Below are 11,438 nucleotides of genomic sequence, written 5' to 3'. Positions count from 1 at the left end.
CAGTAAAGGGGGCGTGTTCGTAACGAGTCCAACCAATGAAATGCCGCGTCACAAACCGCACTCAAATACCATTGGCTTACGCTATAGTCAGTCTTTGAAGGTCGGAAAGCAGTCATGTACTTTTCAGTGCGAATCGTTCTTTCGACGAATCATTCAGTTAAAAAATTTGCTCAAAAACAATTTCACAAGCTGATCCATTATAATCAGCATGATCTGTGACTCAGTTTACACGTGCCACTGCCAAGTCGCGGTCAGGATGAGGCTCCGCCTGTTCAGTGGGTACTTCAGCTGACGCTTAATGTAACGTTAGCCCTTTTAACGTCGATGTATTTTGTTGGCAGACACGTTCAGCTCACTCTGGTCAAGAAGATATATGAATGGTCAAAGTCAACGTCGGGTAAGTCATTACAAATTAGATTTAAAAGTAGTTCGGCACTTTGCAATAGCAATGGCTAGTTACGCTAACTGTAAACAAGCTGGTTGTGTCACTGGTTGCGTTTTGACAGCCACTTCCCATTACGTCACTAATTTTAATAAAGTTTTTGCATATTTTGTTATAAATGTCAGACCACTGCTTTTACTGCTTGTCTTTTTATTCATGTAAGCCGCTACAGTTGTGGGTATTAGCTATTATGCTGACAAGCACAATAAACTCGTACACAAAGTAATGTACTTCTCTAACTTTTGAGACAGTATCCACATGATTAATAAACCAAAATGTGGTTATTCACAAGCACTGAGTTAGCTAATAGGACCAAGAACGGTGTGAGTCAGAAAGCTTGTTTCAACATGTCATGACATTTCTTCCCTTGACATTAAGACTGGTTCTTGTTTTTCAGGTTTAAAGTTTATTCCAAAGTGGAACTGCTTGGGTATTTTCGCAATGGGCAATTCAAGTGGGCACAACAATATGAGTATCCCGCCAGGAAAAGGACCCCACCAAGTGGGATGCACAGACCTGATGGTGGGCCACACAGTACATGTAAGTTCGCACATGGAATTGTGTGTAAATGAATTTTGGTCAATCATCATATTTAAAATATATATTTCTTAAAGGACACGTTCTTGAGACTCTACTATCCGTGCCAAGCATCCCAGAATCCTCACCTGCCAGACTGGGTCCCGTGCAGAGAGTATTTCAACGGCCTCGCAGACTTTATGAAGATGAACAGAGCACTGAGTGAACGAATTTTCAACTACCTCTTTGGTAAACATTTTTTTTATAGGCTATCTAAATGTCATTTTGGTTGTGACACACATGCTGCTTATCATGCCACTTCCTGACACTTTGAGATGTGGTTAAAACATGGGTTGTCCCGTTGACATGCTATGGCAATTTATGTATCTTTGTTCACATTAGGGTCTTGTAAAATCCCAGCAGCCTGGAATGCATCATTTAAACCAGATGGGAAATATCCTGTCATTATCTTCTCTCATGGACTGGGAGCTTTCAGGTGCGGTTGATTCGAAGATGTAGGCGCAAACATGATCTCAATCCTTGATGCAGCATTTTACATTCCCACTGTTTTTCTGTGTTGTATGTTCAGGACAGTGTATTCAGCCATATGTGTTGAACTGGCGTCGCAGGGCTTCATTGTTGCAGCCGTGGAGCACAGGTGCTTGCTTTCATTTGGCTATTATTATTAGCTGTAAAAGCTTTTTTGCTTTCCAACAGACCAGTATGTTGTGATAAGATATCTGCTAACCTCAAACTGACATGATCACAGTTACAGCTCAGAAATCCTCCTTGCCCTGAGTCACTAAAAAGGTTTTGTATGTTGTAATAGTCAAAGTGTGTGAGGAGTGTGCAAACAATAGTATAAACTAGGTCATCACATTCTTAACAGTGTTTACCGGTGGACTGACACATCACACAGGACTATCAGACAGAAGCGAGTCTTTCAGGTTCTGAAACTGGGATCAGGAATTCAAACTAGTGTAGGGATAATTATTCAATCAAAATGAACAATGAAAATACTTTGTAGTTTAAGGGAACAATTTTATTTATAAGTTAGGTCGATGGTGTGTGTTGAGTGAGTCTTAACTAGAAATTCGATTTTAGACTTTTAGACTCTTGTTAAAAACGTATGGTTATGAAATGAAGCCTATCAGCTAGTGTCGTCTTTGGCCTGTACGTGTTTTTCTTTCACTACAATTCATCTTTTCAATTTCAGGGATGAATCCGCCTCTGCAACGTTTTACTTCAGAGAACACACTGAGCCAGGAACAAAAAAGCATCCGTCATGTGACATCGCCAAGCCTGTGTCTGATAATCTAGAGGAGGTTTGGATGTACTACAGGCCATTGAAACCAGGCGAGAATGAGTTTCCTCTAAGAAACAAGCAAGTAAGGAAAATCTCATTACTTCTCTGATATCTACAACATAAGCCCTATTCTGACGGAAATTATTTCTCATGTGGACGTCCGTAAAAATACATTTGCATGCCACCTCAGTGAAAAAACTGCATTCGGATGGGGATTTATGGAGGAGCGAGTTTTGTGCTCCTGCGCACCTAGGAACACACTGCTCACGCGGTCAGTCGAATGATTGTCTTATGTAAAAATGTTATATGCTTGGAATAATAAGAATAAAATCACATTTAATAATAGGAAATTATTAATTTAATTATTTAAATCTCCTGTTTAAAAATGTGGAAATGAGCGGAAATAAGTTAACAAAACTTTCAAATGTTTACATGTTTTTCTTCTCTTTCTCTTTTGAGCGCTGATGAAAGATTATTCTTGGTAACGCTGTCCAGCATTTCAGTAAAAAAAAGTGCTATAGATCTTTAAAATGCACCCAAATTACAGCGAAGCACATTGATACGGTGCTCCGCAGTGGTCAAAAAGGATATAAACAGTTCATTTTGAAGCAATTCAATTTTGGATTCGGTCGGCAATTAAATCACCACACGATCTTGGTGTTTGGCAAGGCAAGGCAAGTTTATTTGTATAGCATGTTTCATATACAATTCAAAGTGCTTTATGTAGAAATTAATTAAAATAGTGATAACATATGCATGAGAAAAAAGAATACCATGTGTAAGACTTAAAATAAAAACAAGGACAATTAAAATAGTTGTAAAGAGAAATACAATTTTAAAAATGGTGAGAAATAGATCCCTGTCTGCCTGATTCTAAATGATTATTCAAAAAAACAGCAGGTCATTCGGCCGTGGATTTTTACGTGGATGGTGGGAGAAAAACACTGACATTCTGGATTCGGACGGCAATAAAATGCTTCATATGCTAGTCAGTCCTAAGCCCTATTTGGAGGGTAATTGTTTTTCATGGGGTCATAAGGTATTTTCATCATTTACATGGGCTAGTCTATGATTTTATTGCCGTCCGAATCCAGAATTTCAGTGTTTTTCTCCCACCACCCGCGTAAAAATCCCCTGCCGAATTACCTACTGTTTTTTGACAAACAACAAAAAGTTGAAAAAAGTCTTGAGTTTTCAAGAAAAGATTGCTTCAAAATTAACTGTCTATATCCTTTTTGACCTCAGCGGAGCACCGTATTGTTGCGTTTCCTTGTAATTTGGATGCATTTTATATATCTAGCCTACACTTTTATTACTGAAATACTGCAAAGTATTTACAAGAATAATCTTTAATCACGATCAAAAGAGAGAGAAAAAAGTAAACATTTGAAATGACCCGTTATTACAGCAGTAATCAATGTTATACAAGTAAAATTTAGAGCATTGTATTTAAGGGGGGGTGAAACACTCAGTTTCAGTCAATCTCATGTCAATCTTGAGTACCTATAGAGTAGTATTGCATCCTTCATATCTCCAAAAAGTCTTTAGTTTTATTATATTTATAAAAGAAAGATAGGCTGTGCCGAGTCTTTCCGGAAAAAAAACGAGCGCCTGGAGGCGTATCGAGTGGGCGGAGCTAAAGAATCATGAGCCGCTACTGCACGAGAGCTTCTGAAAGCTGACATCGTCAAGCGTAGAAAAGAAAACGTTATCCTAATAAACATGGCTATCAATCAGATTCAACTAATACATATATGATCCAGAATCGGATCCAGAGGATAAAATAAATTGACCAGGAGAAGCAACAACAGCAGGACGTCCGTCTCTGTGGTATGTACTGTATTTAGTGGCCTGTCAACATTTGCGTTTATTTACTCGTGGTTTATGACGACATGATTTGGTTTATGGACTGTTGTACGCGACTAAACCTTAGCAATCGCAAGCAACGCGGTTTTGCACGTCCGACTGTGTTATAGTGTTACATAGAAAAACAATGGAGTAGCGCATTTGAATGTGCTTTGTGTGAACGTCCCCTAGGTTTATGTTTGTGGTGGTTTTACAATAAATAAACAGATACCTATAGTGGTCAGCTAAACAAATGTATTTAAACACACGGCATAAGTTACATCGCATGCTTCATTGATAAATTAACTATACGATCGTGTTGTTCACTGATGTTTTACTCACGCGACGATAGTCAACAACATAGACATTTCAAGCAGTTTTACTCACCGCCTGCTTCCAAAGCACGATCGTGAACCTTTATCGTCACCGCTCCATCAAAAACACACTTCTTTGGTGACGTTGTTGATTTGGTGAAGTCCTGAGACAGCAGTGAGAGCAGTGTTTATGGGCGCTGTGCATTTGCTCTCACCCTGGTCGCTCGCACGCGCGCGCAGCGCACCCTTCCGGGAGAAGAGCCCGTCTGGCCCATACAACGACATTCCTATCTCGTTGACGTCAAGCGGACCAATACTCGTAAAAAACTCTCTGAAACTTGTGAGAAACCGGAAGGAGTATTTTTGACACATAAATACTCCATGAAACGTCCAACTTAGTTTTTGAAACTTTGTCCATATATAGGATGGGAATACAAGTCTTTAACAGTGTAAAAAGCTCAGTATGCATGAAAAAGCATTTCACCCCCCCCCCTTTAACTTATTTACTCTCGTTTCCTTTTTTTTTTTAAATGACATCTTCCTTTTTTAAACAGGAGATTTAAATAATTAATATTTCCTATTATTAAATAAAAATGTAATTTTATTATTATTCCAAGTATATGACACTTTTACAGCAGACAAACACAAGCATTCGACTGTGAATAAACACTCGCTCACTCCACTGTGAATAAATCCCCATTCAAATGCAGTTTTATCACTGATGTGGCATGCAAATTTATTTTCACGGACGTCCACATGAGAAACAATTACCGTCTGAATAGGGCTTTTGTCTGATATTTGTAGCCAAAATGACCCCAGTGTTTGTGTTGTTTTGTATTGGAAATCCAACAATAATCATTATGCATATGTAATTGGTATTAGTGACAAATGTACTTGTTTGTCCATAATTACTGGAATAAATTATGATCCTGGCTAGTGCACAATTGTTAAAAACTGTGTTCCATGCAAATGAATAAAATCTCCTTTATGTTTCAGGTAAAGCAAAGAGCGGATGAATGCATCAGAGCCTTGGATATTCTCTTTGAAATCAATTCAGGAAAGTCTGTGGAGAACGTCTTGCAGTGCGACTTTGATTTGACAACAATGGAGGTGAATATTACAATTAAAATAAATTGCTCGATCATATTCCGTGATACTTTAATTATTAGAGCATTGTAAATAAGTGAACGAGAGCTGGTGGTAATGCACCTTTCTACATTTCAGAATTCCATGGACTTGTGTAGAATAGCAGTCATGGGACATTCCTTTGGAGGCGCGACGGTGATCGAATGTTTGTGCAAGGATGTCAAATTCAAGTACGTTTTGTGCTGACTAGCATGTCCAATACTTAGCATAACAGGCTTTATGTGTTACAAGATCTTGTGGGTAGATAATTAGCTTTTTTTGCAGACTGTTTGTGAAACGATGCTTTCAGTCAGTGCGGTTGGCCTTTATTTTATCCTTCATGCTGATGTGTGAAAACCTCTGCAAGTTTCCTGTTTTTTTTTATGCATATTCGTACAACATCCCACACTACTTGAAATCTTGTCATGCGCTCTAAATGGAGAGAATTCACAAGTTGTTCCAAACCTGAATGAGTTTCTTAGTTTTGCTGAACACAAAAGGAAGATATTTTGAAAAATGTTTGTAACAAAGCAGATAGAGCAACCACTGACTACCACAGTATTTTTTTCCCTACTATGGTAGTCAGTGGTTGCTCTATCTGCTTGGTTACAAAAAAATCTTCCAAATATCTTCTTTTGTGTTCAGCCGAACAAAGAAACTCATACAAGTTGGAACATCATGAGGGTGGGTAAATTATAGAATTTTATTTTTTGGGTGAACTATCCCTTTAATGCATTAGTACATGAACTAACCATGAACAACACTTCTTCATTAGTTAATCTTTGGTAACATTAGTTGATAAAAAAATCCAGCTGTTCATGGTTTGTTCATGTTAGTTCACAGTGCATTAACAGTTAACAAGATTTTAATAATGCATTAGTAAATGCTGAAATTAACATGAACTAATAATAAACTGCATGTTCAAAACCCTATAACACCTGTGGTATTCCCGGTCAAAAATGAGCGGCCCATAAAAAATAGCTTATAAATCACTCATTATACCATATTTTCACCCAATCTTTGATTCAATCTTTTTGTCAACATGTTCTCTTTCAATTAGGACTGGTTTTATATTTTAATTTTCATCTGAATAATCATAGGCCTCATTTATTTGAGAGTAGGCATTTCATTTTTTTGAGTAATTTTTTTCTAAAATTTTTGAATAATTTTGGAAATCAAATATGAAAAAAAATTGCTACTGTTGATCACACTAGTCTACTCTGTTTCACCAGGAATTTTGTTTTGAAACTTTTGTTTTGTAAAAATATGGCACAAATGACCATGGCACATGGTTTGTTCATGTTAGTTCACAGTGCATTAACAGTTAACAAGATTTTAATAATGCATTAGTAAATGCTGAAATTAACATGAACTAATAATAAACTGCATGTTCAAAACCCTATAACACCTGTGATATTCCCGGTCAAAAATGACCAGCCTATAAAAAATAGCTTTTAAATCACTCATTATAACATATTTTCACCCAATCTTGGATTCAATATTTTTGTCAACTTGTTCTCTTTCAATTAGGACTAGTTTTATATTTCTGTTTGAATCTGATTAATCGTGGACCTCATTTCTCTGAGAGTAGGCATGGTCAAAAATGGTCACAATGGCCGACCATTGAAAGTGAATGGGAGAGAGATATTTGATCCTATCCTAACCTGCATCTAATATACATTTATCCATCTGACATTACCACACACACAATGTATATTAGATGCAGATTAGGATAGGATCAAATTTCTCTCTGTGGTAAAGAATGTGTGTAATACTCAAAGTTTGTGTGTTTTAACGTGTGTGTGTCTGGGTAGCGTGTGTATAAATGTATCGATACATGCACAGGTCCAAGGGCTCGATGTTTGCATATTTTCAGTCTCTCCCATTCACTTTCAATGGTCGGCCATTGTGACCATTTTTGACCATGCCTACTCTCAGATAAATGAGGCCCACGATTAATCAGATGCAAACAGAAATATAAAACCAGTCCTAATTGAAAGAGAACAAGTTGCCGAAAAGATTGAATCCAAGATTGGATGAAAATATGGTATAATCAGTGATTTATAAGCTATTTTTTATAGGCCGGTCATTTTTGATCGGGAACACGACAAAATGGATATTGATTTGATTCAGAAGGCCTTCATTAACCACCCGGAACCATGTGGAGTAAGTTAATGAAGGATGGACGCACTTTCTTTTCCTTGCCATTTTAAAGGACATTTTCAGTTTTAGTTTTATATATATATAACTCTGATTGTATTCATCTGAAAGAAAAATGTCATATACATCTAGTGAATTATGGGGTCATGTTCAAACTATCCCTTTAATAGCGCCATGTAGCTTGTAAAGAGAGATTGAACACAAAATAATTATCAGTAACACTTTACAATAAGGTTGTATTAGTTAATGACATGAACTAACCATTAACAACACCTCTGTTCAGCATTAGTTAATCTTTGTTAATGTTAGTTCACCCAAAAATGAAAATTCTGTCATGAATTACTTACCTTTATGTCGTTTCGACACCTGTAAGACATTTGTTCATCTTCTGAACATAAATTAACATATTTTTGTTGAAATCTGATGGCTCAGAAAGGCCTCCATTGGCAGCTATTACATTCCCTTTTTTTTAACCCTTAAAAGGTATAAAAGACGTCGTTAAAAAGTCGATCTCACTACAGTGCTTCTACAATCATTTTATGAAATGACAAGATTTTTTGTGGTTTGGAGCTTTGTTTATAAGCAGTATCTAAGCTGTTGAATTTTACATTGATTGTGCTTTAGGTCTTGGCGTAGTGCTCAAAATGGTGTTAAAGTGTGCATTTCTTGGATGCCCCGAATGCCGGCTTTACGTCATATTCTCGTGCATGCGTCGTGGTGCTTCGTGAGTTCACATCAGAGGCACAGACGGAAGACAAGAACTCGAATAAAGTCATTCTTTAGATTAATATTTTGCACACAAAAACTATTCTCATCACTTCATAAAGTAGTTGTAGAACCACTGTAGTGAGATGGGCTTTGTAACGACGTCTTTAGTGCCTTTATGGGTCTTGAGAGAGGAAATGACATTGGTGTCAATGAAGGCCTTTCTGAGCCATCAGATTTCAACAAAAATATCTTCATTTGTGTTCCGAAGATGAACGGAGGTCTTACGGGTGTCGAAGGACATGAGGGCAAGTAATAAATGACAGAATTTTCCTTTTTGGGTGAACTCTTTAACCATATGTTCATGGTTTGTTCATGTTAGTTCAAAGTGCATTAACTAATGTTAACAAGATTTTAATAATACATTAGTAAATGTTGAAATTAACAACAACGTTTTATAAGTGCAGTTCATTATTTAGGTTATGTTAACTAATGTATTTAAAGGGTCATGAAACCCCCTCTTTCAGCTCAAATCCACGTCGTACTACTTAAAAGGGCGTGGGTGGCTGTGAGAAGAGGGGAGGGAGTGGGTGTGGCAGAGCGAGGCAGGGGGAGAAAGACAAGAGGGGGGCGAGCAACTGTCATCTGTCAGTGCAGTGGCCCATGCCAAGTCTCAACAAAAATATGGGGTTAAACGTAACGAAATGCAGGATTTTTAAAGCTGGCAAAATTAAAGTCCAATAAAATACACTGACAAAGAATTGTTTAAAATATAGAAATGCACACAATTATTATTGTCATTATAAATATATAATTATGTTTGTATACACAGTATAAATGCATTTTTTTTTTTTTTAATAAAAAAGATTTCACAAAAAAAAAAAAAAAAAAAAAAAACGTTCCGTACATATAGCCGAGATCTAACTTGCGCGCGTCCCAGAACACCCATAATAAAGATGGACAGCGACAGGGAAGTCTACAGTGATAGCAGTACAGAGAGCTCTGCTGAGGTGGAGGACTTTTCTCCTCCTGAAACCTCAGGGGAAGATGCTTTAGATAGCGGTGCAGGTCCTCAACTCTATCAATTCGTACCGTTAGCTCATGCCGTGATTGTGGAGGAAAATAAACCTCCACAAAGTACATGTGGTCTGTCATTTGAAAGAACCACGTGCTGTCATGAATAATTAAGAGACAGTGTCTTCTCATAGGATAAGAAAACTCAGTCTCATTAATAATAATAATGAGACACCGATGCGTCACGTAGCACTATTAGTGCGCTGGTACGTCACAAGCTGTGACGTGGATGCAATGTCGTTTTTAAACCCGGAAGATGAAAAAAGGGTGAAAAACAATATGTTCAATGATGTTCAACACACATACCTCTGTTAAAATGTCAAAAATTTAGCTGTAGGGTGATTCATGATCCTTTAACTAATGTTAGCTAATGATTCTATTGTAAAGTGTTACCTAATGATCCTCACATTAATGTTGCTGCTTAGGTGTGGCGTAGCACTGGACTCCTGGATGTTTCCCCTGGATGAAGAGATCTTCCCAAGAGTGAAGCAGCCAATCTTTTTTATCAACTCTGAAAAATTTCAGTGGATTGGTAATATCATCCGTATGAGGAAGCTGGACTCTGCCATCATTCCCAGAAAAATGATAACCATCAAGTCAGTAATGAAGTCTTTACACAATAAAAAATCTGATTGTAATTCATTCAGAAAAATTGGCTTATTGTAATTGTGCTTTACTATGTTTTGGCAGGGGTACAGTCCATCAGAGCTTCCCAGATTTCACCTTTCTTACGGGTAACTGGATTGGAAGACTCTTGAAGCTGAAAGGAGATATTGATCCACATATAGCCTTAGATCTTTCTAACAAAGCAACTTTGGCTTTTCTTCAACGCCACTTACGTGAGTTAATTACTATTTATTTATTTTTTGGTATGAATGGTTCAGTGTTTCAGCTTTCTATTTAGCTGGTCGGTCGGTCAATAAGCTTTTAGAAAAAAATATTCAAAGATGCATTATAGACATTGCAGGAATAAGTAGCATTTTAAACTATATGGAAAACAATCATTTAAAAACTGAAATAGATTGAATCCACCAACGTATTTCTAAAAGGTAGTGTATGTAATTTTTTGTTACTTTATTCCCCAGCTCTGGCCAGAGACTTCAATAAGTGGGATCCTTTAATTGATGGAAAAGATGACAACTTGATTCCAGGAACCAACATTGTTATACCACAATCATCTATTTAATTGAGTAACATGAAATGTGACTCAGTATAATGATTTTGTAATGTTGCAAATACACATGTAACAAATAAGAATCAGGTTACACGAGAAAGGGCCAATCTAATCTATTTTTTGAAATTTCATAAAGGAGACTATGGACTGCGGTGTACGAGTACGATTGAATTTGCACTATGGATTAGACAGTGATCTTATGTAAATTACATTTAGTATTTTTTTTTATATTTTATTTTATAGGGCGAAACTACAAACTTCTGGAAGTTACCACCTACAATCTAAACATTTCACCATTCTGTTATGTGCCTTAATGTTTTTACAACCATGTAGAGCAGAGGTTTTTATATCAATTAAATGTTTTCAGTGAATTCTGTGCCCGACAGAAGAAGACAACCATTTACAAATATAAATACTATACTGTGAAATGTATTCATCATAACCTGTTTTTGTTGCCCTATATTGAGAACAGTTGTAGAAATTAACATTATAGAAGAGTCTAAGATCTCTGGATCTGTAACTAAAACCTGTGATTTCCTGATTTGTAAGTTATTCAAATCAACTTTACACTACTAATCTCAGGTCAGTAAGAAACTTTGAAAAGCTATTATGTAAAACTTCAATATTGCTTGCTGGATTCCAGTACAGCCACAACAAATGCACAATTTATTTCTTATGTATTTGTGATTTTGTTTATTAAACAGAATATCTTACCTTTAGTATTTGTGGGGTTGTTTCTATTTTACACAAAAAGTCTGAAAACAACGTTATGAAATG

At 36.7% G+C, this 11,438-nt stretch overlaps 1 protein-coding gene and 1 long non-coding RNA gene across 2 annotated transcripts; both read left to right on the top strand.

Annotated features, from left to right (window-relative positions):
• Positions 1 to 93: 93 nt before the first annotated feature.
• pla2g7 (phospholipase A2, group VII (platelet-activating factor acetylhydrolase, plasma)) lies at positions 94 to 11,380 on the top strand. The gene is made up of 11 exons (XM_067417822.1): positions 94 to 397; positions 840 to 982; positions 1,057 to 1,207; positions 1,361 to 1,454; positions 1,548 to 1,616; positions 2,175 to 2,346; positions 5,420 to 5,533; positions 5,648 to 5,739; positions 9,913 to 10,083; positions 10,178 to 10,326; positions 10,573 to 11,380. The coding sequence occupies exons 1-11, from the start codon at positions 325 to 327 to the stop codon at positions 10,671 to 10,673; spliced, it is 1,329 nt and encodes a 442-aa protein (XP_067273923.1). The 5' UTR covers positions 94 to 324; the 3' UTR covers positions 10,674 to 11,380.
• Positions 7,611 to 9,266, top strand: LOC137041471 (uncharacterized). The gene is made up of 2 exons (XR_010898099.1): positions 7,611 to 8,999; positions 9,040 to 9,266. It is a non-coding gene; the product is annotated as an uncharacterized lncRNA (long non-coding RNA).
• Positions 11,381 to 11,438: the final 58 nt, after the last annotated feature.

The sequence above is a fragment of the Pseudorasbora parva genome, chromosome 15, assembly GCF_024679245.1.
Source record: "Pseudorasbora parva isolate DD20220531a chromosome 15, ASM2467924v1, whole genome shotgun sequence".
NCBI classification, from domain to species: Eukaryota; Metazoa; Chordata; class Actinopteri; order Cypriniformes; family Gobionidae; genus Pseudorasbora; species Pseudorasbora parva.
The sequence above is the reverse complement of the archived record's forward strand: the minus strand, read 5'-3'. Positions and strand labels throughout refer to the sequence as shown.

Excerpts from the sequence above, each read along its gene's own strand:
- pla2g7 (XM_067417822.1), top strand. The coding sequence starts at position 325 with ATGTATTTTGTTGGCAGACACGTTCAGCTCACTCTGGTCAAGAAGATA. Across the intron at positions 1,208-1,360 it reads AATTTTCAACTACCTCTTTG|GGTCTTGTAAAATCCCAGCA; the intron begins GTAAACATTTTT and ends TGTTCACATTAG. Across the intron at positions 1,617-2,174 it reads GTTGCAGCCGTGGAGCACAG|GGATGAATCCGCCTCTGCAA; the intron begins GTGCTTGCTTTC and ends TTTCAATTTCAG.